Raw genomic sequence first — 27241 nt, 5'->3', positions numbered from 1 at the left:
ATTGCATTTCGAGAGAGATTTTTATTTTCCTTTAACAGGGGGGAGAGAGAGAGACAGATCATTGGGCATAAAAATATTTCAAAGTCCAGGGCTGTGAATTGTCAACTAGTGTTGACTGATAACCTCTACAAATAAAGATAGTTGATTAACAAGGAAATTTAGACAACCACTATTAAGGTTAAAACCACAGCCATTAATCACCGTCACGCCATCATAGCCGTTCATTATTTGTTCTCACGTGCCGGCAGGCCAGAACTGATAGAAAAGAAGCCCCACGGGAGAGGGCGAGACGAAGGCAAACGACGATCGTGATGGCGGCGGCGCGGTATGGCCTGCGAGTGCTTCTGCGCGGCGGAGCGTTGCGGAGTAAACCCGCCGCCGGCAAGAGGAGCTTCTCCTCCTCCCCCCTCCACGACGACGCTCGTATGTGCTTTGTATCCCTTTTTCCGTTTTCTTTCCATTCGGAATAGATTCCATTTGTTCGATCTCTTTGGATTAGGGTTATGGTTTGAGTCTCTTGGAATGAGAACTTCTTTTGATCCGATTCGATCTTGGCAGATGAGACGGCGAAATGGGAGAAGATAACGTATGCGGGGATCGTCACCTGTACTGTGCTCTCGATCTATAACCTCTCCCAGGATCACCCCCACCATCCCGAACCCCCGGTGCTGTTTTATTTTCTGAAAAAAAGATAATTCATTTTTTGATCATGTTTTTAGTAATTATGCTGTTGAAATTAAGCATTCACTGATATTAGATCATAAAAAAAATATGTTATTTCGCAGGCTTATCAATATTTGCACGTCCGTAACAAGGAGTTCCCTTGGGGTATGCTTTGTTATCTTTCTTTTCTTGTTTTTCCTTTTCTGAATAATTGTTATGATGACTTGTGTTTTCTGTTCGATTTTTGATATTGTGTCATCCATCATCATATGTGAAAAAGTTCGATTCTTGATATTGTGTCATCTATCATTATATGTGAAAACCGAAGGAAGGATTTGGGGCCAGCATAGTACGTCTTTTAAATGTTGGAAATGTTTCTTTTGATATGTTGTTGATGTTTAACTGATCCTTTTGTATCATGTTGATTTATTACGCAGTTGATGTTTTCTGAATTGTTGCTTATAAATCCATTTTGCCAATTGTTTGAGTCAACCATGAGGCCATCGTAAAATTGAATACGAAATTTGATTATCTCTAGTAAGAGGCATGCACCTATTATATGCTATAGTTAAAGTTTGAGAGAGCTTCATTGAATTGCAAACAGTGGTTCTGAGTTATGCCCAGTGTTTCTTCATATTTTTCTATCACTAGAATCTTGTGTTTTTCCAAATTAACCACAACAACCAGATCTATGACAAGGTTTGCTTATTTAACATGCAATTTATCTTCCCATGCTTGAACTTTTGAGGGGTGCATCTTTGGATGGAACACGTATTTTCTTAATCATTCCTTTTTATTTGTCCTTTTGAGAGTCAGAATTAGTGAAAGAGTCTAGGTTTCTTTCCTTGATATTATTTTTCTTCTTTTGATGGTAATTATTATGACTGTTTAGCGCATCAGATGTCTATTTTTGGCATTTCTTCTGCCTTTCTGCATGTATTTTGGCTTTTCTTTTACTACATTGTGGAACCCAAATCTATTTAGTATTTATCAAGCTTTATTTTTTTTAAAAAAAATAAAGGACAAGTGTTGTAATCAGAATAATGTTTATTTTTTGTATGCTTGAATTAGATATCAACCTGATCATTCATGGCATTCTGATTTTAGATTTCCATTATGTGGATTCTGAGGACCTGACTTGATCCTACTCATATCCATATAAATTAGAAGGAATTCTTAATAATCTTGCCACTGAAGTGGATCAGGCTCCATGGTATTTTTGTAATTTAGATTGGTCAGTTGACAATTTATCCTGATAGGCTGACTTCGTGTGAGGCGACAATTTCTCTAGCGGTCATGTTGCTTCGCATTAGCACGTTCTAATGACTCAGTGGGACTGTAGTGTTACATGGTTGGGTGATTTTATGGGAGATTTATTCAGAAAAATGACTTGTTCCAGGAAGATAACTCTTAGGAGGCTAAGGACCGTTGAGAAATCTAGGCAATGCCTTGTTTTGGCTTCTTCATTTATTCGTAGCAGTCCAGATTGTTAGCATCATTTGGACAAGCAATTAGAGGAGTCCCAAACTGTAGCTGAACTCCACCACAATTTGGGTGGATCAAGATTGTTTAAGGCCACACAATCTCTTCACGTACTGGGACATATCTAGACACCAATAGGTCTTCGCTCATTTTCCTTGCCTTATATCTTCCCCTTAAACTCTATTGCACATTACAAACTCGGGTTTGGTATGGTTCTAATTATTATGGATTCTGTTGTTACGGGTGTGACTCAAATAAAAAAAATAATTTAGGGGACTATTTTATCTTTTCTTCGTTTTCCTGCCCCCTAGGATTATTTGGTAGTCACCATCCTTCCAGACATTTCTAATGTTATACTTCTATGCTATTTTTACATCGCGTTGGCTTTGTTTAATGTATGTAGAATCTGATCGCTGTTTCTCTACTTACTGGTTTTCTTTTGCAAACTTAAAATTAGTTTCAGATCTTCTAATTAGCTTGGAAGTTTTGGTCTATAATTTCTCATGTACATATGCGGTTTTCTATATCACCGTGGTGCAGAGAGCATGCCATTGTTTTCTTGTTCAGTCATGTATTTCCTAATCACCTTGTATGAAATGTGACTGATGTGTATCTCTCTGTTTCCAGTCTGGATGTTGCAAAGTAGTCTAGTTTTGTCATTTAAAGTTCATGCCAAAAAAAGCACCATTCAATTGCTGAGACATAGTAATTTAACAACAAAGGATGTTCCTTATGCAATTGTCCAAACTCCAAAGGTCTGTGCATGACATAATGGAGTGATGACTTGTTATCTCAATGATTATGCTGATCTTGGTGTGCTCCCACCTCTTTTAAATTTTGAACAATTCACATTATATGGCTAGAAATACATATGTAGCTTGCTTTTGGGGGTTTTATTTGAATTGATGTAAAATCTGCTTTGATCTCAAAAATGACTGTTCATCTTGAATACAACTCGCCTATAGTAATGCGTACTTGATGCATATAACTTTATCTTGAATATAACTTGCCTACAGTGATGCATACTTGATAATAAATACATTACCAAATAAACATACTATAATTACAATATATTTTTGTATCTAGGACTTGGAAATGATGCACCTGACAGCTATATTCATGTTACCACTTGATGCTCTTATTTATGTGCATGAGATAGTTTAAACACCTTCAAGCTGTATCCTTGGCTCGATAGTAGGCTGTTTGTGAGTTGTTTCAGATATACTATATTATAACATGACCTTTGGTGTGGGACAGTCTATGGAAAGGAACCAATAAGGCTATTATAATGTATTGCTGGAGGAGTAGGTTTAGATGTGAAGTGTCACTAAAATTGTACTAGAAAGACAATGTTCTTGAAGCAGATAGGTGATGGGTTAAAGTTGTCTAACATAGGGTTTAGGATTTGGGGGGCTATATGGCTTTTAAGGGTGTATTGCTGGAATTTTTTATCAGAAAAATCTGATATTTGTATGACACAAATGACCTGTGGGAAATAAAGCTTCTGTGAACTATGGAGACCAATATTTTTGATCAAGAATGTTTGGAAGAAAGATGGGCTAGTGCTAGAAAAAACAAAATAGAAAAGGTGACAGAAGTAGACAACACCTAGTGGGCTTGCACCACTAAAAGAAATCTATGCCTCACACTAACATTTGAAGGTCTCACACTCATGTTGCGGAATCACACTACAAGATAATAGGAAGACATTATTCAAAACATCATTCTTCATTGCTCAACCATCCAACTCAATTATATTAAATCCTAGGATGCCTATTTGTAAACCTTGGCAAATTTTATGATCCCAAAACTAACCCCATAAGCTATGGTTTCTGTTCATGATTATTGTAGCTGACGAGTACTTTGAGCAGTACTGCTACAAAATTATACCCATGCATCAAATAAAAAATGAGATCTTTTGATCTAGTCCTTGATTCAAAATAACCTATAAAAGCTAAAACTAACTAGAGTAACAAATGCAAAAAATTGACAACTAAAACTAAGTTTGAGAGAAAACCATGTTCCTGCAGCCCATTGCCGTGTCCGGACATGATCTTTGACCGCCATCAACCATGGTCTTCTTGTTCATTTGAATAGAAAGAAACACTGTTTCCCAGCTTAAAAAAAATAATTGCATCAGCTATTAGTCAAATGCACAAATCCTTTTGGATGTAGAATGGGTTTTTTCATCTTTCTCACTGGTTTTTGATTTTTATTTTTTTTATACTATACTGTGCAGGAAACTTAGTTCCCTGATGTTCATGTTTTCTATTTTTGTTGTAGCAGTTTGATGTTGTTTCGCTATCGATAGAGTTGTAGAAAGTTGAATTTGATGCTTCTGTTTGTTTATTAATTCTCTCTCAAGTGCTATAGCTTTGTGAAGAAACTAGAGTTGAAACTTGTCCATCTGAGTTAATCTTTTTTGGTTTCCTTACAATTTTCTTGGCTGCCATTTTTTACCGAAACTATTACTTTAAATACTTGTCACTTGGTTTATGGCTTTCAGGTCCTGATGGTCTCTTTGAGAGGAAGCATGCTGAGCATTAGGGCAGCATTCCCATTATTCCTGATTTTCGCTTGGAACATTCTCAAGTTGAGAGCTTGCAAACTTGGAGCGGCTGTTCAAAGCTACTTTGCCATTACATTTGATTTGAAAAAAATATATACATATATATATATAATAATATTGTCGAACCTTCTTTTTGCAAGTAAATTTATCTCTCTCTGTCAAGCTGTATGGCGTTGATCTCTTTTTGGCTGACGAACCTATTCAACTTCCTTTGGAAAGGGAGATTTAAGTCATGCTAATAAAGATATGATATCTGTGTTTTCATTTTTCCTTCCCATGACATGTTAGGCTAATGGCACGGTGTTTCTGTTTTTTGAGAGAAGGATGGCACAAGGATTCTTCTTCCCTGTTTCTTACCATTTCTAACAGTGATGTTATCTTTTTTCGCCTCTCTTGGCTGTTGCAAAGTATTGCCTTACCAATCACACTGCATTGGTTCTCCTCTTCCTTGTTTCTGAGGTTTATGAGGTTTAACCTAGCAAAAGATCCCTTGTGCAATTCCAAGGCCTCTCTTTAATTCATAATAATTCATGCAACTAGCTTTGTGAGTATCTGGATCCTACTGGAACCCGTAAAGCCATTTACAAGCCTTAGAAATCTAGTTTTAACGACGCATTTGGTATAGGAGATAAGTTAGACCAATATCACCCTGAATAGATAGTTTTAACAACGCATTTAGCATATAGGAGATGAGTCAGGGCGATATCACCCTAAACAGAGAGTTATCCTGCCAAACACCTCAAAACAGCCGCGCAGCACACTAACTAAAGTTCAAAATGTGGAATTATTTGGACAATTCTATTCCGCCAAATTGGTGGAATAGAATTGTCCTACGGAATGGAGAAAATTTATTCTCTCTAAATATGATTTTGTCCTTATTTACCCTCTAAACACACCAAAAAGTGAGTGGACAATTTTGTTCTTATCATTAAATCCAAACCATCACAAAAACTGATGCATTCACTTATATCCTCCACCAATCCCTCCAAACAAATATCAAAATGGATTTACCCTAAGGAGTATAGCCTATCCCTTCTACAGTAGCGGGAATATCCCTTCAAAACTTATTCTTCTACCAAACTCAGTACCAACAAAATGCTTGCAATGTTGAAACACCCTTTGCACAATAAAATGCTTCCATGTCCACCTACCACAAACGATCCACCAATCAAAGCAGAATAATAGTTATTCTACCACAAGCACTCCAGAGAAGGCAGAGTATCCAATTCGGCCACCTGCGTTAAGTACATGATATTATCCTGCAAATGCAAAGGGTACCCCAAACAAATTGCTTGGAAACTTTTCACCTGTCCACCATACGTCAAGCACAGCAAAGAAATGGGAAAATGAAAATTATTAAGATGACTCTCCAATCCGATGTTAAAACAACTCAACAGCTAACAAGTAATCATAACTATGAACAAGGTAAAATATACTGGATATGTTACAACCTGCAGGTTATGACTTGTGAGAGATAACTGATGGCACAAACAAGGCAGCATACTCCATGCAAGCATTGGTTTCCGTAAAAGACCGTATGATCAAATCACAGATATGTTTAGAAGAAACGAACAGGCATGAAAGATAGATGCTGTTTCTATATCCCTCCAAAAATATTAGGACTGGAACTCATAACGGTGTTAGGCAAAGTTATTCGAGTAAAACACAAAACAAATTGCCTTGATCATTCATTGAAGCAAATGAAGAGAACATATGACTATTACTAGGCCCTGCCGCCTACTTCAGAGTTAGGAATTGATCCCATGTTTCCAAACAGATTATCATTCTGCAGCTTCCTCCCCGCCACTCTCTGCTTTTGTCTTGATGTTCTGTAAGGTGGACTGATCTGTATGTGCAGCCACTTAATGAGAAGAATTGCCTGATTCAGTAGAAACTGTTTCTCCATTCTCATTTTTGGCTGAAGATGCGGTAGAGCTCCCTCCTGACTCCTCCGGTCTCGCAGTTGTATTGGAACTCTCAGTTTGCTCCATCACGATATTCTCTAAGTTGGACTTATTTTCACTAGGAGTAACCATCTCGACTGTAGCATGTTGATCTTGAACTGATTCCAAAGCGGCAGATTCATTCTGCTGAGGTACACCACTAGTTACTGTCTCAATCACCATCATTTTGATCTCAGATTCTGATTGGTCAGAAGCACTTGTTGAATTCATCTGTGGTTCCCTTTTGTGGCTAAACATAGTCGAAGAAGTTGTCTGTAGTTCCATTTCATTTTTCCTTGAGTTCATGTGCGGTTCAGTTTGATCGCCAATCGCATTCACCGTAGGTAAATCAGCCTGCTGTTCTGTGTGGTTGTTAGACTTCCCTGCTGTTGTTGAATTGGAGGAAGACCCATCCTCCAATTTACGATAAGCTCCAACATCTGATTCTCTTTTCTCAACAGCATTTCCATTTCTGGTTAGGTAATTATTTGGTGTGGTCTCACTATCTTCATGGATGACAATTGAAACACGAGTGTTGGAAATATCCGATCCAGCGGCACTTGAATCATTACCTTTGAAACCACCTATTGTTCCATTGGTAGTTTCATTCTCTATTTCTTTCCTTTCCATTTTTCCTAATTGCTTCTCATCCACACCCCCGGAACCTCCATTTTCAGATTTGGATTCTGTCACTTGGATATCGTGTTCTACAGCACTCGATGCATCATCATCTTGAAAGCTTTTTTCTCTCTTCTCATAAGATCCCACTTCATGTTCTGTCACTTGTGCATCATGACCTACAGCACTGGATGCATCATCACCTTTGAAACTCATTTCCTGTGCCTCACGGGATCTTTCTTCCTGTTCTTTCACTTGGGTATAATGAACTACAGTGTTGGATGCATCATCACCTTTAAAGCTGTTCACGCGAGCCTCATGAGATACCTCTTCGTGTTCTCGGTCTCTCAACAAGTCCAATTCCTCAACTTGACCATTCTTATCTTCATTCTTGTCTTCTTCATCATCAATTTCTTTTCCATGATTAGCTTCCTCCTCCACTTTCTCTTGATCTTGTTCGTCGATCTCGTCATTCCCACCTCCTCCTCCTCCATCCTCAGTTTCTTCATGCTTGTTTTCTTGTTCTACATCCCCAACTTCTTTATTCTCTTTTTCCTTGATTCTAGACACAGTTACTGAATCTGTCTCCACAGTGCGAGGAAGGTCCTTCCTGCCAAATTTGAAAATCTTGGTCTGGCTCTCATCTAGCTTCAGTGAACTCTTCGAGTTCCTCTCCACATATGTACTCTTCTTGTCATGAGAGTGCATAATTTGGTAAAGCAACCAGACAGAGATAGCAAGCAACAAAGATATCTGAAGAACATGTTTCACCCTCAACCCTTTGGTTCTCTGGTTCCGACTGGGGACCTGTCTCAACATGGTATCTTCTTCTAAGAACAAGCAATCTGTCCCTCACAATTTTGGAATCTATCAACCTTAAGATAATCCAACCAACCTTTACCCAAACAGGTTACAACAGTGCCTGTACAGGATTTTCAGAAAGAAAATGAAAGACAAACAGCATCAAATTACCACATATGAAGTTGATGAAGAGTAGGGGGAGCAATGACAGGTGGAAATAAAAAGCACACAGTGTCGTCTTTTTTAGTGAATTTTCTTTTTCTTTTTAGGGCACAAAACAAGTAGGAGCATGCAAGTCACAGCTCAAAAGCAACCCCCAGGAAGAAAGAAGAACAGAAAAATCAACTTCTAGGCATTTATCCATACATGAAGCAAACCAACTCCCCATCAACACAGGAAAATTTTAATCGTGGCTCAAAAGCACACCCTCACCCCCAAAACAAACTAACTCCCCATTAACACAGAAAAAATTAATCATGTACAACCAATCTACCACCTCAATCCCCCCAAAATAAATAAATAAAAAAGCCCACTCAAAAAAAAAAGAAAAAATAAAAAAAATTAATAACTTAGACATTTTTCCATACATGATAACACATAAAAAACCTAATGATATGCATCAGTTTATATGAAGTCTAATAAAAGCATGCCATAAAGCAAGAACACCATATCCCCCAAATGCAATGTGAGAACATCAGTTATTCTCCCCCTTTAAAATTAAAAAAAAAGAGAGGAAAGATCAAAATGAAGAAAGGAATCCCTCTCTCTCTCTCCTCCCCCAAAATTCAAATGAATCAGAGCCACAAGGGCACCAAAAACAAATCAAAATCCGGAATCTTTTACATCGTAAACCAAATAATTTCCAGAAAAACAAAAAGAAATCAACTCAACATACCACAAAACATCAACAGAATCGAGAGTAACTGCTTACACGAGTCAAAATACCGGTTCAGTTCACCCCCGAAAACAAAGTGACCAACCATAACAGCAATCTAAAAGGTCCCATCTTTGGAATCATCGCATACCTGGAAGAAGGAAAGCAGGCTCCTTTCTCTTAGGATTCGCCGATTGTGGAGGAACGGAGAGGAAGGAGTAGACGGAAGAGAGTTTTTGTTAAGGGTTTCTTCCGTCAAAGGTTGGGGAGTTGCATTAGTTCAAGGATCAGATCAGTAAAAGTGCATCTTTTTGGCTTTTTGGGGTAACTAGTAAAAGCACCGCATTACTGGTAAAAGTGTATCTTTACCCAATTTCCTAAGATCAGATCTGATCTCATCCAATGAGGAGAGAGAGAGAGAGAGAGAGAGAGAGAGAGAGAGAGAGACTTGTAGATGATGGACATGGCCAAATTTATGAGTCAAATCTTTTGCCTGCCTTAGCTTTAGCAGTTTGGTCACAAGTACTCTCAATTCAAAGGTTTGTCATTTCTTTGGTCATGTGGTGCCCAGCCTGCACCCCAATGTACCATTGGAGTCTCCCACAAACAAGGTGCAATAGTGTGCAGATCGCAATTGGATGCATCAGCTACTCATCAGAAAACCCCCGTTCACCTCTGGAATGATGATTGACCTCATTGAACCCAAAGATTAAGATCCATAAGCTTCTGCAACGCAGCTTACTTGGCTGTTACTTTGGGGTTGGTGAATAGGCATAAGGCAATTATGCCTTACTTGATATCTAAAACTCAAGGTGCTTTTGTTGGTGGCAGGAATATTAAAGATAATATTTACTTGGCTCCAGAGATGAGAATGCTTCAGAGTCTAAAGAACTGATGGCTATTGAAGCTGACCGCGGAACTACTTGCATGAAGTCCTGATCAGTCACTATGGTTCTTGGAGCGGAATCATCTAATGGGTTGAAGGTAGCCGTGCAAGATTTGTCTGTCCTAGCTAACGGTTCTCCCTCTGGTTGGTTCAAATCAAACATGGGACCTCAACAGGTATGCCCCATTCCACCATTCTTATCCGATTTACATGTTCTCCGGAACTTTTACAAATGCTGTTGATAGCAGCGCTCTTGAAGCTTTTCGGCCAACTGGCTGGTCCGTGAGTGTCCCACTTGTTCCTTTGTAGATGACTCTCTCGTGGAAGCAACAAAATGTAATGTTCAGCGGCTCAAGCAAATATCTGTCGCCACTTTTCAGGATGCTCCGGTGAAGCCAGATGCAAGAATCCATGCAAGCGTATATTTAGTTTCATATTGATTATTCATCGGAAAGACCTTGGGTACTAGCTAATACAAGTCTAAAAAAACCTAAATAATACTTTCTAGCTAATCTTTTTGGATAAGATTCTAAATTATTACAAATTGTATCAGAGCAGATCTTGTCCATAGTCTATGTAGGCTAGGGGACGCTGCCCCCACGGGTTCACTATGGGTCAATCGTAGTGTTTATGGTTAAATTTGAATGGATTTGAACTTTTAGCCCAATGAGAATGTTAAGGCTTAAATGAAGTATGTGAGGATTTCTGCAAGCTTGGAGTTATCTGACAACTAGAATGCATAACAATATTGATGGGTGAAAGTGGAAGGCACTCACTTTCACTAAGAAACATTACTTTGACAAGGTCTGTGGTGCACCGCTAGGCTATCCTGCAGTGATTGGAGTTCTCTGATAACTAGAATTTTTATAACAATATTGATGGGTGGAAGTGGAAGGCACTCTCTTTCACTAAGAAGCATTACTTTGACAAGGTCTGTGCTTATGTCTACCTCATGGCTAGTTGCTCTATACCTCTAAAGATTATTGATACTTTGGAACAAAACTACTTCGAGGTTTCATTCCTGATCAAAGAAGACTTCATTTAATTTCATGGAAGGTCGTGCTTTCAGATTACAGCAAAGGTGGTCTTAGCTTGCAATAAGTTTGAGAATTATAAGTATATATCAGGCATTCATGGGGAGGGCTGCAATCAAACTGATACAAATAAAGGAGGCCTCTAGGTTGTTATCTGCTGACCAACCATCTTCTAATTCTCTTCACTTGGATCTCCCTTGGATATGGATATGCAGGGCTCCTCTAAGGATAACAATTTTTTTTTTTTTTGTGGAAAATATGCTGGAAGTGGGTTAAAAAAATTAGCACTAATTTTTTTAACCCAAAAAAAAAAGGAAGCTCTAATTTTCGTATAAAATTTTTTAATATTGTTGAACTTATTATCATCCATGATTCATTAAAGAGATTAATTTAGTATTTTGAAATTTAGATGCAATTGTACTTAAGAATTTAAACTTTTAGGATTTGCAAGATTGTTATGAAGGCTTTCTAAGAGATTTAGATAATATAACATGCTCGTCCTATTTAAGCCACCATGTATGAAAGTGTGTTCACGAGTGCACCAAAAAAAAGAGAAACAGATCCCTCATTGACCAAATGATTATGAATATGCTTTGCAGTGTAATCTTAATACAAAAATAGAAATCTATGGCCATGCATGCTTTTATCATTGTTGAACTTATTAGTATCCATGATTCACTAATGAGATTAATTTGGCACATTGAACTAATTTAGTTGCATTTATACTTAAGACTTTAAACTATAGGAATTGCAAGAGTTATGAAGGTTTTCTGAGATCTAGAGGACATAATGTGCTCATCCTGTTATAAGCCTCCACATGTTAAAGCATGCTCGTGTGCTTGCCAAAAACAAAGAGAAAAGATCTATTATGAAAATGCTCTGTAGTGCAATCTTACTATCAAATTAGAATTCTAGGGCCACGTGTTGTAATTAGACTAACGCATTTAACATTGTTGAATTTATTATTATCTATGATTTATTAATGAGATTAATTTGGCATATTGAACTTTAGATGCAATTATATTTAAGATTGTAAACTATATGATTCCCAAGATTGTTATGAGGGCTTTCTAACATCTAGAGAAGATAAGATGCTCATCCTGTTATAAGCCTCCACGTGTTAAAGCATGTTCATGTGTGTGCCAAAGACAACGAGAAAAACATCCCTCATTGATAGCTCTCTTATGAAAATGCCTTGTATTGCAATCTTACTATCACATTAGAATTCTAGAGCCATGTGTTGTAATTGGACTAATGCATTTAACATTGTTGAATTTATTATTTTCCATGATTTATTAATAGAATTAATTTGGCATATCGAACTTTAGATGCAATTTTACTTGTGACTGTAAACTACAGAATTTGCAAGATTATTATAAACGCTTTCTAAGATTGAGAGAACATAATATGCTCAGCCAATTATAAGCGTCCACATGTTAAAGCACGTTCATGTGTGTGCCAAAAATAGGGAGAAAAACATCCCTTATTGATAGATCTATTATGAAAATGCTTTACAGTGCAATCTATCATATTAGAATTCTAGAGCCATTTGTCATAATTGGATTAATGCATTTAACATTGCTGAATTTATTGAAATCCATGATTTATTAATAGGACTATTTTGGTATATCGAACTGTAGATGCAATTTTACTTAAGATTGTAAACTATAGAATGTACAAGATTGTTATAAAGGCTTTCTAAGATTTAGAGAATATCACATGCCCATCCTATTATAAGCCTTCACGTGTTAAAGCATGTTCTGCGCCAAAAAAAAGCAAGAAAAAGATCCCTCATTGATAGATCTATTATGAAAATACTATCGAATTAGAATTCTAGAGCCATGTGTCGTACTTGGACTAATGCATTTAACATTGCTGAATTTATTGTTATCTATGATTTATTAATAGGATTTATTTGGCATATCGAACTTTAGATGCAATTTTACTTAAGATTGTAAACTATATAATGTGCAAGATTGTTATAAGGCTTTCTAAGATTTAGAGAATATCACATGCCCATCCTATTATAAGCCTCCACGTGTTAAAGCATGTTCATTTATGCGCCAAAAAAAAAAGCAAGGAAAAGATCCCTCGTCGATAGATCCATTATGAAAATACTATCAAATTAGAATTGTAGAGCGACGTGTTGTAATTGGACTAATGCATTTAACATTGTTGAATTTATTATTATCCGTAATTTATTGATGGGATTAATTTGGCATATCAGATGCAATTATACTTAAGATTGTAAACTATAGGATTCACAAGATTGTTACGAAGGCTTTCTAAGATCTAGAGACAAGGTCGGCACAATCCTTAGGCAACTGAGGCACAATCCTTAGACCTCAGCCCCCAAATGCATTTTTTATAGTGAGTTCCAAGGTGAGCGTCCAAATGCATTAAGGCTTCCAAATGCGTCCAAATGCATTGAGGCCTCCAATGCATTTGGCGGCCTCAAATGCTACATATCTTTATAGCTATAAATGTATTGAGGCCTCCAAATGCATTTATATTAGGACGCATTTCTTACCTAAAAAAATTTATTATCTTTTGTTTATTATTTATGCATTGAGGCCTCCAAATGCATTAATTTTGGGGCCTTTAAGTTTGCCTAAAGCCCCCAAATGCATTGAGCCGCTCTTGTCTAGAGAGCTCATCCTTCTACAAATCTCCACGCATTAAAACGTGGTTATGTGCCCGGTAAAAACAAAGAGAGAGAGAGAGAGCAACATCCCTCGTTCATAGATCTATCATGAAATTGCTTTGCAATGCAATTTGAATACCAAAATAAAATTCTAGAGCCACATGCCATAATTGGATTGATGCTTTGAACCACAAAGAACCAATGTTTTGTGCCATTCCTCTAAATTACACCAATCCCCTGCTACGCCATGGCATGATGCTAGCAAGGAAGCAACTTTTCTTGGTACCAAGGTTAGGCTCGGTGACATTACTAGATAGATTGACATGATAGCAGAAGAAAAGAAAAACTTTCAAACACTCCGAGGTCTTTACAAACAGCTAAAAACACAATATCAAAATCATCCTATAGCAGTTGAATCAGTCGCTAAAGAGTAGCGAGGACATCATCCTTCGTCAATATTTCCCTGGCCTGAACAAAGAGGCCGAGCACGGTGATTAGCTGGATCCGTAGGAGCCCGGGTACTCATGGATGTGTTCATCCCTTGCTTCGCGACATTTGGATGATGATGAGAGAGAGGGTTACACTACAGGCCATGCATGTATATCGTGAGGCCAATGAGGCGGCCGACTGGATGGCTGCATACGTAGCGAGCCACTCAGGAGGCACCCTATGGGTTGGAGAGAGAGAGATGCGCGGAGCATTTCGGGGCATTTTGTATTCTGACTCTTTAGAGTATATTCGTACTCGTGATGTATGAAATGCCCGCTTTAGCAAAAAAAAAAAAAAAAAACAAAGAGGCCGGGCAGCCTTCAAGCACCGAACCCATGGAATTTTTCATATGACATAAACTCTCCTTTTTAACAACGTCAAACCTTCAAATCATGATCAGCAAACGCAATCAAACAAAAATATGATCAGCATCATCACAGCACAAAAACTTCAATGCGTTTCTTTTATTAAAAATCCTCAATCAAACGACACAACTCATGAAGTTCCAGAAAGGGCCAGTTTGGTTACAAATCATTGCTTTATCGAAACCCATGCCCAAGCTCGTCACCAGCCCCCGTGGTCGAACCTCACGAAACCCCCAGGACGATACTGAGGATGAGCCGCAGATCCTCCGACGGGCCAAGCATCAACCGTGGCGATCGGATTCGTCGACGATGAAGACCCTTGGAGAAGGACCTCGCCGACCCTGGAATCAACCTTGGACTTAAGCTCCTGCACCTCTTTAACCTGTGCCAGGAGCTCGTCCCACCCGAGTCCATCGAGCCCACCTTCCCACCTGGGTGGCGCCGCCATCTGCAGCCTCTTTGCGAGAACGGCCTTCCTGCTCCTCTCTTGTTCCAAGTGTTTGGCTACCTCGGAGCACTGCTCGGCGGAGGGGTTCACCACGCTGTGGCCGGCCATCCCGGAGCCCACTTGGGCAGGTCCACTCGAGAGGACTCGGCGGAACACCTCGTCGATGGTGGGGAGGCCGAGGGAGTAGGGCCGGCCTGCCGGGGAGAACACAACAAGCGCTATCTCGGCGCCGCACAAGGTGGCAAGCTCGGCAGCTTTCTTGAAGAGACTCAGCTTTCTCTTGGAGAAGGTTACGTAGCGAGCATCCTCATTCTCTATCCTCTTGAGCTCGACCTTTTGACGGCCCCTGGTCTTCCTGGGCTTGGTGGCCATTGACAAGAGGGAAGGGGGAGGGATGGGTTTAGGAGATGGACATAGGGATTCCATTTATATCAAAAATGGCGAGGAGGAGAGGAATATTAGAATTAAATGTTCTTGGTTGGTGCATGCAAAGTGATTTGCGCGACACGGTCTTGATTAGTTTCCATTCGCGAGCGGTATCGAGCAGAAAAATCTCGCGGGTTGATGAAGCATGTAAATTGGATGTGGGTAGTGATGAAATAGCGGTCGCTATTGTTAGTTGAAATTCAATGTATGAGTTGATAAACATCAAGAAACCTTGCCAAGTTTGCAATTGTATTAAAACACTGTAATGAAAGTTGAAATGACGGAATTAATGAGAATTATAACTATCTTTTTTTTTCCCTTACTTTTTCTTAAAAATAGCAAACCATGTAGAAGCATGGCTCGACTGGTGTGGCTCCTAGTACATATTCTTTATATGGTGTCAAACTGGGGATCAATCTAATAAAGAGCAAAAATGCTATGTGAGGCGCGTGCTAGGTGTCGACAGAGTGTGCCTCGAAGGGAACTCTTCTACGGTGATTGACTGGATTCGGGAAGATGATAGGTTTGAAGGTGACCACCCACTGATTTGTGAGATTCGCAGGCTGGTTCAGGAGTTTACCTCTGTCCAGGCAGCATATGTGTTTTGGAAGGCGAACAGAACAGCTGACTGGGTCGCCTCATTTGTAGCTCGGCACTTTAGAAATTTTATTTGGACGTCATCGACAGTTTTACCCCCTCTCCTGTATCTTTTACTTACTTTTGACTTGGTTGAATGTACTCACGTTAGAGATATATGATATACCGTTTTTAACCAAAAAAGAAAAGAGTGCAAAAATGCTGCATCAGTTGAGTAGAACAATGACATGCTATTGGTACAAATTGATCCATGATTTGTGATATCTATCTCAGTTGAACTTAATCTTTCTTGGTTGCCATATAGTATTTGGTTAGTTAAATTGGCAACCTTCCATCTATCATTTAACCAGCACTCAAACACAGCCTTAGTTTCCCAACTATATATGAATATTATAATGCATATTTATTCGACATATTTGAAAGCATTATGTCCATCTACACTTATAACATAAAATTTTTTTAAGCCATTTGTGAGATTTGCAAAGCCCATCTTGTGAAACAATTTCTAAAGATATTGTGAACATTCAAATTTTAGCTTTTTGCTAGAGTGGCCAATCATTTTTTTCACTTTTCTGAAATAAAATATGATGGAGTTGTCACGTTTTTACTCAAAAACGAGGAAAGAAATAGCAATCTATATGTCCAAAATCAACATCTTAGGGAGTTTATAAGAATTAGAGACACAAAGTTGCTAGCCTATCACAAATTGTAAAATATATATATACTTTCTTAAAGAGCCTCTACCATAAGTTCCACTCCTGTGTGAACCCCTAATATCCAGTTTTTAGTAGATATGAGTTTGGAGATGCAAGATTTTGCTTCAAATGTGCTCTTTCACCTCTTTATAATCATTTCACTTAATGAAATAGTCACGACTTCTTCTCAAAAAGTAGATTTTACTTATAAAAAAATAGGGCCGAATGCGGGTCCGATTATATCCGACCATATCCATTTCTGTATCCAATTCATATCGGATTCAGATACTATTTTTTGCTCTGATCAGATCCGTGTCCGAAAGATTTTTGAATGCGGAATACATAATTCGAATAAAATTTTTTGAATCACCCTGCATGCCTGAAAGGCTCAAAATTTTTGTTCGTTTATTTCATCCATCTTTTCTCTTCATCGTCTTCAAACAACTAGGGTCCTAAAGGTCCCGTCCACTTCATAGTTTTCATCTATCGATAGCTGTGAAATACCTTACAAGTGCCACAGATCCCGTCTACTACGGTGACGAATTATAATCTTGAGTGGTATATCCTTTATGAAATTATTAGTTTTTATTATTAATGAATAGTTATTAAAAATATATTTTTTAATTGAATTTTTTCTTTATGATCGTATCTTTATTGCTAGTTTTCGTAATTAAAGTTTGCTCAAATTTGATTAACATTCGAAAAAATATCTAATTTATATTCGTATTTTGATAAAAAAAAGTATGGATATGTTTATATATATTTTGTGTCTGTATCTATTTATAATAAATATTGATATGTGTAATATCCAATTCATAGCCATATCTATTTAGAACAAATATGAATATTAATTTTGATATTCATTTAATATCTATATCCATTTTTATATTAGTTGAAAAATATGGATACAAATTTGGATATACCAATATCGGATCCGTATGCGATCTATTTTCAGCCCTAAAAAAATATTATTGTGTGTTATTCTAAAAGAAAAACTCTCAAAATTCTCTATCAAGCATAAAATATGGTCCAACTATCCTACTTTGCTCAATTAGCTATCTAAAGTAGCAAGATTCAAGAGGTGATCAACGCAATTCACCATAGTTAAACCATTCATCTGTATAATATTTTGTTCCTTTTCTTTCATTTAGATCAAGACAACAGGTGCATAGACATTCCTAATCGATGGAGCAATTTTTTTGGTTAATTCTGTTTACCACCATACATTGCACCAATCTCTCCCTCTCTCCTTCCCTCCCTTTCCCTCGAGTATAGATGCACATGCTAGAAAATAAATGTGTAGGGATATCATCTGAATAATAATATATTGCATGTTGATTCTAGAAAAGGTTAGATGTATGTAGCCTTACCCTTGTATATAGAAAGGCTATTTCCGGATTTTGAACCCAAAACATTTAGATCACACTAAAGCAGTCTTATCATTACACCAAGACTAACCCTCTATTCCACCACCCTATAATGAATACTATAAATTAAAATATAAAATTCAGTCATCCTTTGGTGCCCAACTGCACGTTCAATAATATATATTTGTTTTCAATAAAAAAATAATAATATAAACTTCTTTAAGCCAATCTTTAGTGAATCTCATTACACAACACTCTTTTTAAAAATTTTTTAATACACATATAACTTATTGATCCAAAAGGATCAACACGCTTGATGTCGAGCACTTCGGCTACCATGGTAGAGCTGAACTAGAATTAATTATGGATCGTCAGGCCCGTTCAACCCAGCTCGAAATTTGGTGGGCTTGAACACTAAAGATAGGCTCTGGGATGGGCCTGGGCAAAAAAAGGCTTTAATATCAATTATATTAAATATTATGATAATAAAATCTTATACTATGGGGTAATGAATATTATCATTATCGAGTATATTGGGTGGGCTTGGTATTGACCTTTCGTGATTGAGCTAAGCCTGGACAAAAAATAGAGGCCCGATGTCCAGACCTGGCTTGGGCATAAACATCAAGCCTATAACTACTATAGGGCCCGAGCCGAGCCTGGCTTTGCCTATCATTTGATCAGCTCTAGGCTGGATAGGATCCAAGAGTGAGATCATATATTAGAAAGCCAATTCATATGCCAAACTTCTGGATGTCATAACTTGGTTTTATGAGACCCAATTGAGATTATATTTTTTTTTAAAAAAAAGGGGATAATTTTATGAGATCTATAACATGGCACCATCTTGTAAATTAAGGGTGCAATGTACCAAACAATCAACGTCAAAATCCATCATTTATATCCCAAAACGGGTCAATCAAAGCATAATTTCTTTTGAACCGATGCACTACTTGTTATAAGATTTTAGTTTTTTGTGATTATTTCCTTTGGTCATGTTTATTTTGGAAAAAATGAATTTTGTTTGAGCTAGAAAAGAAATCCAACCCGAGTTGTGCAAAAACAGACCTCACTTTTATAAATAGAGATTATATATATCTCAATTTATTATTAATCAATAGAAGAAAAGAAGATTTAAATCCTATTTTCATTAATTTTTTGTTCATTTTTCTATTTTTTTTTCTCGATTGGATCATTTATCTACCACCTTCCAATTCACATTAATTAAGGTAAATATGAGAATATCAAAAAAAGTAAACAAAATGAATATTCGTATTTGAACATATTGTAGACAAGTGTAGCATGATGATGGAATTCATCAAATGCTCTATTCGATAAATAATGCACATCGTACACGATATTTTTTTTAAAAAATTCTTTTTGATAACAAAGCCTAGGAATTTCAACCTGTGGGCCAGCTTTGACATGCCAAGATCTATTATCCTCGACTAAAAAAGCTAAAAGATTAATTTCAAATAGAACGCCCATTAACATAATTAAATCATTGCATGCAGATATTCCGACAGATCTTATTTGGAGTTCAAAGATTTTGAATGCATGGGTGGTATGGTTTATACAACCACATCACTTATTGGAGTCGCTGATGAAAGCACCATCGGTTAATCAGTTGATCCACGGGCCAGAGCCCCCGGGCGCACCAAAACCAGCGGCGCGCATCGGAATGACAGCCATGGCTGAAGGCCCCGCAGATGACCCCCCTTGCTCCTGGATCTGAAGCACCCTCAAGCGAGCTTTCGCCCTCTGCTCCTCGAAGCCCCTAACCATCCTGGCAAGCCGCTCGAGCCCAAGCCCCTCGAGGTCCTCCGGCCACGCCCGGTCCTCCGGATCTTCGCTCTCACTGTTGAGCCGCTCTTCCAGGACGGCTCTCTTCTCTCTTCCCGCACTCAGAAGGTCCATCATCTGCGAGCAGCGCTGGCTCAGCTGGCGGAGTATGTCGGCCTGATGGCTCGCCGTCGTGCCCGCGGGGCCGCCGGAGCCTCCTCCCGCTCGGACTATCCCGAGAAAGCGGTCGAACACCACGTTGGCATCCGGATATCCGAACGTGTACGGCCGGCCGGCAGGAGAGAACGCCACCACCCCGACGTCCACCCCGCAGAGGGTCGCGAGCTCGCTCGCCTTGCTGAACATCCCAGCTCTGCGCTTCGAGAATGCCACATCTCGAGCAGCCTTCTTCTCTATCTTCTTGATCTCGATCTTCTGGCGCCCCCTGAACTTCCTCTCCGCCATGATACGTCCGCAAGGAAAGATGGGATGGAGGCGGAAGAATTTATTGGAAAAAAAGATAGATCGCATGCATTTAATGATTTGATTGCACGTCGAGCTTAATCCTGATGGGTTACTCTACGTGGCCGCAAAATTGGTAGCCAAAGATCCAAACTGTAAATATCGGTGGGGCCGCCATTGTGTGATCTAATGGTGATCCAATGCACGTTTCATGAACACTATTACAAACTTACTATTTTTTCATCGCATTGCAATCTTTAGTAGTAGAAGGTCTTTAAATCAACAGTTGCAACATTCAATATTCAGAATTATTTTACATGAGGAGATTTCCTTTTTCTATTTGTGCTAATAATTTATGCGGTGCCCAGGAAAAGAGATGGCAGCCTGTGTAGTGTCAATCCAAAAAGGGGCAAAAGAAAAGGTCGCACTGATCGAGTAACATTTGTAATGTACAGTATAATTGCTCTCATGTGAATTATTTTATAATATATAATGGCACAAAAAAATCCAGACGCTACTATTATTCTATTTATTTATAAAATTTCGTGAATGCATTACTTTTTTTTTAAAAGCAACTAAGATAAAGCTTTTTTCTTTTTTTTTTTGAAGTAGACGAATTATACCATCCTAGTATAGGTACAACCACAGGTATTAGAAAAAAGGATATTGCCGGGATGCCTGGGGATCGCAGATTTCAGTATTCATTCTGGAATTCCAATATTAAAAGTGAGGTATTTCAAGATTAATTGCCAGAATTTGCAGCGGATAAGAGAAAGCATGGAAAAATGAATATCTTAGAAACACTTTTAATAAGGAAATACTCTGAAAATGAATATTGATTTGGGATTTCGTGAAAAATTTTGAAACAACTATGTTATCCTAAATAAAAGATTCCAACTACTAAGCGTTAACTGCATGCATACATAGCTCATCTAAATTCACGTTGATGAATTCATGATCTATTAGGATCGATTGTAGCTATGTTCGATACCATTCTAAATATATGGTTAGCACTGCTCAAATCAAGTTTCAAATGAATATATTAGTTCTATATGCCCTTTTTATCAAAAGAAAGGGCATCAAGAGAAAGGGGTGACTGTTTGTGCTGTGTAGAAGTAGCACTTGATATTTTGATGGTCCATCTTCCAAATCAATAACCCAATCACAGCTTTGTCGCATCAATACTAGACATAACAAAATAAAAGAATAACAAGATAATCAAACAGGATTATACCACCAATAAGCTTTTATTCAGCTGCTGATTTTTTTTTTTTTTTTGGGGTACAGATCATCTTTCAAGTGCATGTCAAAGAACAGCACTGAATATATATATATATATATATAAAGAGCCAGAAGTACAGATTTTTGAAGGAGACGATGAGACCTCTGCGACAACAAGAAGATACAAAAGGCAAATGCCCCAACGAGAGCCACTTCTCTTATTGTGATATTGTGATATTAGTTTTATATTATATATTATTATTGGTGGTACTACTATTATTACTATCAAATATTTTTTGTGAGAACCTCACTCAATGAACCCAGCAGGAGCATGACCATCGTTCCCCATGAACCCAGCAGGAGCATGGCCATCGTTCCCCATGAAGCCATTGCTCCCCATGAACCCACCGGGAGCAAGGCCGTTGTTCCCCATGAACCCACCACCTGGATGAGCGTGGGGTTCATTGGTCGCATAAGGGTTGATCATATTCAACGGCTGGACAGCCAAAGCAGCCCTCGACGCAGAAGCTTCATGATTCAGGATCGTAGAAACCCTCGAATACACCCGCAGCTGAAGCGACTCCAATCGCTTGACCGCGTCTTGAAGCTCGTCCAAGCGGAGGCCTTCAGGATCAGACTCGTAGGCCCTCGCCTTCAGCTCCGGAACCACGCCAAATCTCTCCTTAAGCACCGCACCCTTGGCCTGCGCGGCCTCCAGTCCTTTTACGATGTCCAAGTAGTGCTTGCTCAGCTGGGGAGCGAGCACGTTGGCCGGAGGAGGGGCGGGACGGGTCGGCGTGGGGACGCACGGGAGGAATCGATCAGAGACCTCCATGAACCCTGGGTGGCCGAACGAGTAGGGCCTTCCTCCTGGTGAGTACACCAGGATCCCAACCTGAGCACCGCAGAGGGTGCCAATCTCGCTAGCCTTCTTGAACAAGCCACTTCGACGTTTCGAGAAAGTCACTTGCCGAGTTTGCTCTTCTTCGATCCTCTTAATCTCAATCTTTCGCCGGCCATGGCCGGTTCTCCCGGGCATGATGCACACGAAAAGCAGAGAAAGCTTGGGATCTATAGGAAGAGGCGAAGGGGGACGATTCAAGGACATGCCTGGCCTAGGCTATTTATAATGGCCCTTGGCAGACCAAATTTCGACTGGTATCTGTGCACAATAGCAAAATTGGCAACCTAGAGCACAAAATCCTCGTGTAGTTAAAGTAGTACATTTTTTGACCGGCTAGCTGGATTCGCTCTTGGAAACCTGAGATGCGGATTTATCATGATAAAAACGTAGCGAAACCTTGCTATATTTCCTGTTTCGATCATAATTCTACATAACAAGCTATAATTGCAGTTTCATTTATATATACATATATTCTGTAGATTACCATGGCCTTCACCTCGAGGATCACGGCTTCTAAAAGTTCAGTGCGAAATTAGCAAAGGCCATAAGCATATAAGATAATATTTTCTAAAGTGTTGCTTACTATATTTGCTAAGCAACTGTAATCTATTGATATCTTAGTAGATTTCAACTTAAAGGTAAACTAGATATTTCCAAATTATATCTCTGATAAACAATTAATAATATAGTAATAAACTGCCAGCGCATTAATGTAACATAATGCAACATCGTATGTTGTCGGGTTATTGATCAGTTATCATTGCATCATAATGATTTCACCGAAATGTCGAGATCGACTGAAGATAGTTGATGCAACTTTTATTTTAAAGTTTGCAAATTTGATAAGATTCCGAATATTTGGGGGACTCATTAAAAAAAATATTTTCATTTTTTTATTAATGCCGTGTTTAATAACATTGTTTACTTAACAAATATGTTATTCCTAACATCGTGTTTTAATCTTACTCTTGATCCCCTGAGAGAAGCCCTAGCCCTAACTTCCGCCACTAGCCTCCTTGAACTCCCCAACTCTCTATGGTCAGAGAGCCCCTTGCCTCCTGATCTCTTCTCCCTCTTCTCTTCCTCTGCTCTAGTTCTTTCTCTCCTCCTTTTCCTTTTTTTCCCTTCTTATCTTCCTCCCCCTTTCTCTAATGTCGTTGGTTCATCGAGATCTTTAGTGAGGATCTTAATTGGATGTAACCTCACTTGGTTTACTTGCACGAAGTCACTCCTTTCCTAGTTAGCACCAGGCCTCGTGTTCTGTTGAGGTGTCTGATACTGTCCATTCTCTTGGGCTCTAATTCTACCCCTCTCGACCTCCCTTTTCTAGTGTGGTTATACAATCTGATTTGTCAATTTTTTCATTACTACTAGATTTATTATGGCAGTAGTAAATTCTCATAACTGGTGCTTGAATGTATTTGTAGTGATGCATCATAATACGGTGATTTCTCATATCGTAGGTTGTACCCTACCATATCTCTCTCTTTGGCCTTGCAGCTTGTGGTGACAACACTCATAGTGACAATGCGGCCCTTCTCTTTGTATCAATATCTTCAGCTTGCTAATCAGAGATCATTCATGATTGTCGATATTGGTGTTTAATTGTTAGTGGTGGTTGGGTGCTATGCTTAAATTCAGAATTTGAATTTGAGTTGTTAGGATCTTTGTTTTCCTTTTTCTCAAAAACAAGATCAAAACATTGTTTTGCCTTTGCATCTCTTGAAAGTATTGGTGTAGCATTAAATATAGGCCGCATATCGGTCAAGTCAACCAATGATTCAACCCGATTTCAACACAATTAGACCCAACCCGATCCATATTTGAAGACTCGTAGGTTGGGTCGGGCTTAAAAATTTGACTCAATCTAAAGTCTAGGCCTGGATTTTGTATTTCTCAATAAATCTGACCCGACCTAGCCCATATATTTTTCAAAAAGGGGCACAACCCAACCGAAACCCAATTGGTTCAAACATAGAAATCTGAATCATATAAAACTCCTTCTCCATTATTCTAAATATCGTTGAATAATCTCTCATTTAAACTACTTTCTCTTTTTTATCTGAACAACTATGTCTTCTCTCAACTATTTTCACTTAATTTTGTTTAGGTATTCATATTTTATTATATATTTGGTGAATTTTTATTTATAATGCCCTTAAATATTTCAATATATATTTAAATCATAGTTTATAAACTTAAGAATGATCAATTACCTAGAATTTAAAACTTTTGAATGACAATTCATGTTTAAGTTTTGCTCCCTTTACTTTATTTATACTTTTAGTGATTTTATATTTAATTTTAATATTTATTTTATAGCTATAAAAGAATAGCTAAGCACTTGATTCGAACTACAACCCTGACCTGACTTGAATTTGAATATTTCATGTTGGACCCGGGCCATACTTGAAACCAACCAATCTGACTTGAATGATCTGTTGGGTCTAAAATTCTTTTCATAAACTTGACAAAACTCGATCAGCTAATTGGTAGGTCTAGGTTCAAAATCAAGACTCTAATGTGAAAGCAGGTCAGTCAAGGTACTATAGTCCAACCTAACTTATTTGCAACTCTAATAGAACAATCAACTATTAATTTGGAGACATCAACAATAAATCAATCCTCCTACCACCTTTTCACCCCTCCTTATTTAGAAATTATATCCAAACCCAACACTTTAACAAGTGTAACGTGTTAGCTGAAGAAAAAAAAATTGTGATCCCTACTTGGGCACTCATAGCCCTATTGTGTATCCTCATCTACCTCACCACACAACTAAAATCTTCCTCCAAGACAATGTGATTAGCCCGGAGGACCCTAGTCATGTACTTGATCTCTTCCCATGCCTCTCTTAATTCGGCAATGAAAATGGTGGTATCATATAGATGGCATCCCCAAGCCATCTCAAAGGATCAGCTTGAACCTCTAATCACAAACCCATATCCACCAATGCTGCCTTCCACTGATACACTGCCGTTGGAGTTTATCTTAAAGTATCTAGAGAGTGGGGTCTCTCATGTAAAGAAGATCCTTTGAAAGCACACAAAACCTACCTGCAAGAAGTCCAAATTTTATTGTTTATTGCAGACACTCCAATCGCAACTCCTATGTTGCTCGACCACCTATAGTAAACAATGTAAGCTGCCTCAAGGACCAGCTTCCTCATATTGTCTCTCTGAGATCCATTCTTCAAGAACTCTAGAAACAACTCAACAAAAGTGGTAAATGGAAGAGGTATGTCTAATATAAGTTCAAACACCTATTACCCTAGGGCACTAGAAGAGCACATATGCTATAGTCTCCTCAGTCTCCAGGCAAATATCACAAAAGAGGGCTAGATCAATCCCCCTTCTCACCAAAATAGAGTTACATGGAATCTGTTGCCTGATCACCTTCCACAGAAACAAGGCTACTTTAAGTTGAACACCCATCTTCCAAATTCTGGCACTATCTCCAAATAGGTAGGGCTTGTAAAAGTCCCCAAATTTAGCTTTAGAAAATGATAAAGGAAACTAACCAACCTATCACATGTATCAAAGGCAAGGATGGAAGTGGCTAGCAATCTATTAGTAAGGCTATCATCAAAGAGTCAAGATTTGGTGGAGGTATCCCAAGCCCTCTGGCTTTCTATCTAAAGGTCCCTAACAAAGATATCCTTGAGCAACTCCACATTGATAGTAGTAGGCATGCAACGAAAAGGAGTGAAGAATAACTATAGATCACTCAACACTCTTATAGAATGACCATCACCCAAAGTCCACCAAATGTAGGCCAACACAACCTAGGCATAAGAGCATATAGCTTTCCACATGGGCGAGTTGTTGCGGGCAGGAACTAAAGTAGAAAGAGTACCCCAAGAGCCATACTTCGATCTCATCAATGAGTACCACATATTATCAGGCTCCATCATGAACTTAGCGGCATACTTGGCAATTAAAGTTTGATTGCTCACTAAAGATGGGATTTCCAAGTTTTCTTCTGGTAAAATTTAGTAGATCTTCTCCCGTGATAATAAGCTGATCATCTGCTCTAGCATGGGGATAGCTAGTTTTGGAATGATGGTATTTGAAATGAGATACACTAGGATTGCGCAGAGCATCGACTAAACGAGAGTGATTCCTCCAATCATAAAAATGGATCTGGATTTCCAACCCTCAAGTTCGTCACAGGTACTCTGCTCTAAAGGGATACACTCCAATTGTGTTGATCTCCTCCTTGAGATGAAAACCCCCAATTAGTGCTATTGACCATCCTTCTCAATGATATTCAAAGTCTCCTAGATCAGATGCTTCCATTGAAGATTAATTTTGGGGCTGAACCAAATTGTAGATTTCTAAAGATTCACTCTCTATCTAGAAGCCCGACAATACTCCTCCATAATTATTTCTCAGGCTTTCTGCATTATTGATGGCGTCATGGGCCAACAGAAGACAATTGTCAATATAGAGCATGTGCAATATCGAGCAAGAGTCGACCTTTGGCTGAAACAGAGACATAATATGGTTATTCATAGCTACCCTCAACATTTAGGAAAGAACATCAGCAAAAATGATAAACAAATAGGGAGATAGAAGACAATCTTAGTGAAACCCTATATATAACTAAAAGAACTCTGTAGGAGTATAATTAACTAAAATAGCAATGGAGGAATTTAGAACACGCCCGTAAATCCACATAATCCAAGTATCATAAAAGCCCAACTGAAGGACATAGATCAATAAATCCCAACGAATTTGGCCATAGGCACATTCCATATCCAGCTTGATAGTCGTAAGGCTCTATCTTACCGATGACTTCACCAAATCATGCAGAAATTTCTAAGTAATAAGAATGTTATCCAAGATGCATCTTCCGCAAATAAAAGCATCGTATTCTAGGCTAATTATAGAGGGCAAGAGTGGCTTCAAACAATTGGCAATAATCTTAGCAACAATTTTATACAAAGTAGAACATAATTTGATTGGTTTG

The 27241-nt window shown here is 38.5% G+C and overlaps 5 protein-coding genes across 5 annotated transcripts; 1 reads left to right on the top strand and 4 right to left on the bottom strand.

The window, feature by feature from the left end:
* Positions 1–200: 200 nt before the first annotated feature.
* On the top strand, positions 201–4985 carry LOC103707633 (cytochrome c oxidase subunit 6a, mitochondrial-like; the record flags this gene model as incomplete). Its single annotated transcript, XM_008792201.4, has 4 exons — positions 201–423; positions 559–665; positions 786–828; positions 4652–4985. Coding segments are annotated over 4 exons (414 nt in total), but the record flags the coding sequence as incomplete, so codon positions are not given.
* A 1249-nt stretch (positions 4986–6234) lies between these two features.
* LOC120111133 (myb-like protein X) lies at positions 6235–9371 on the bottom strand. Its single transcript, XM_039127645.1, has 2 exons — positions 9102–9371; positions 6235–8197 (listed from the first exon to the last, which is right to left on the bottom strand). Exon 2 carries the CDS (start codon positions 8092–8094, stop codon positions 6577–6579), a length of 1518 nt encoding a protein of 505 aa, XP_038983573.1. The 5' UTR covers positions 8095–8197; positions 9102–9371; the 3' UTR covers positions 6235–6576.
* A 5196-nt stretch (positions 9372–14567) lies between these two features.
* LOC103707660 (agamous-like MADS-box protein AGL29) lies at positions 14568–15188 on the bottom strand. Its single transcript, XM_008792228.1, has one exon. It carries the CDS (start codon positions 15186–15188, stop codon positions 14568–14570), a length of 621 nt encoding a protein of 206 aa, XP_008790450.1.
* Positions 15189–19524: 4336 nt separating this feature from the next.
* On the bottom strand, positions 19525–20148 carry LOC120111204 (agamous-like MADS-box protein AGL29). Its single transcript, XM_039127764.1, has one exon. It carries the CDS (start codon positions 20146–20148, stop codon positions 19525–19527), a length of 624 nt encoding a protein of 207 aa, XP_038983692.1.
* Positions 20149–21673: 1525 nt separating this feature from the next.
* Positions 21674–22474, bottom strand: LOC103707658 (agamous-like MADS-box protein AGL29). The gene has a single exon (XM_008792226.2). The coding sequence runs from the start codon at positions 22472–22474 to the stop codon at positions 21674–21676; it is 801 nt and encodes a 266-aa protein (XP_008790448.2).
* Between the last annotated feature and the right edge of the window lie 4767 nt (positions 22475–27241).

Source organism: Phoenix dactylifera, chromosome 6 (assembly GCF_009389715.1).
Source record: "Phoenix dactylifera cultivar Barhee BC4 chromosome 6, palm_55x_up_171113_PBpolish2nd_filt_p, whole genome shotgun sequence".
Taxonomy (NCBI): Eukaryota; Viridiplantae; Streptophyta; class Magnoliopsida; order Arecales; family Arecaceae; genus Phoenix; species Phoenix dactylifera.
This window is presented reverse-complemented; position numbering and strand designations above follow the sequence as displayed.

What these genes read in the sequence shown, in the direction of transcription:
- LOC103707658 (XM_008792226.2), bottom strand. Translation starts at nt 22,474, where the DNA reads ATGTCCTTGAATCGTCCCCCTTCGCCTCTTCCTATAGATCCCAAGCTT.
- LOC103707660 (XM_008792228.1), bottom strand. Translation starts at nt 15,188, where the DNA reads ATGGCCACCAAGCCCAGGAAGACCAGGGGCCGTCAAAAGGTCGAGCTC.
- LOC120111133 (XM_039127645.1), bottom strand. Translation starts at nt 8,094, where the DNA reads ATGTTGAGACAGGTCCCCAGTCGGAACCAGAGAACCAAAGGGTTGAGG.
- LOC120111204 (XM_039127764.1), bottom strand. Translation starts at nt 20,148, where the DNA reads ATGGCGGAGAGGAAGTTCAGGGGGCGCCAGAAGATCGAGATCAAGAAG.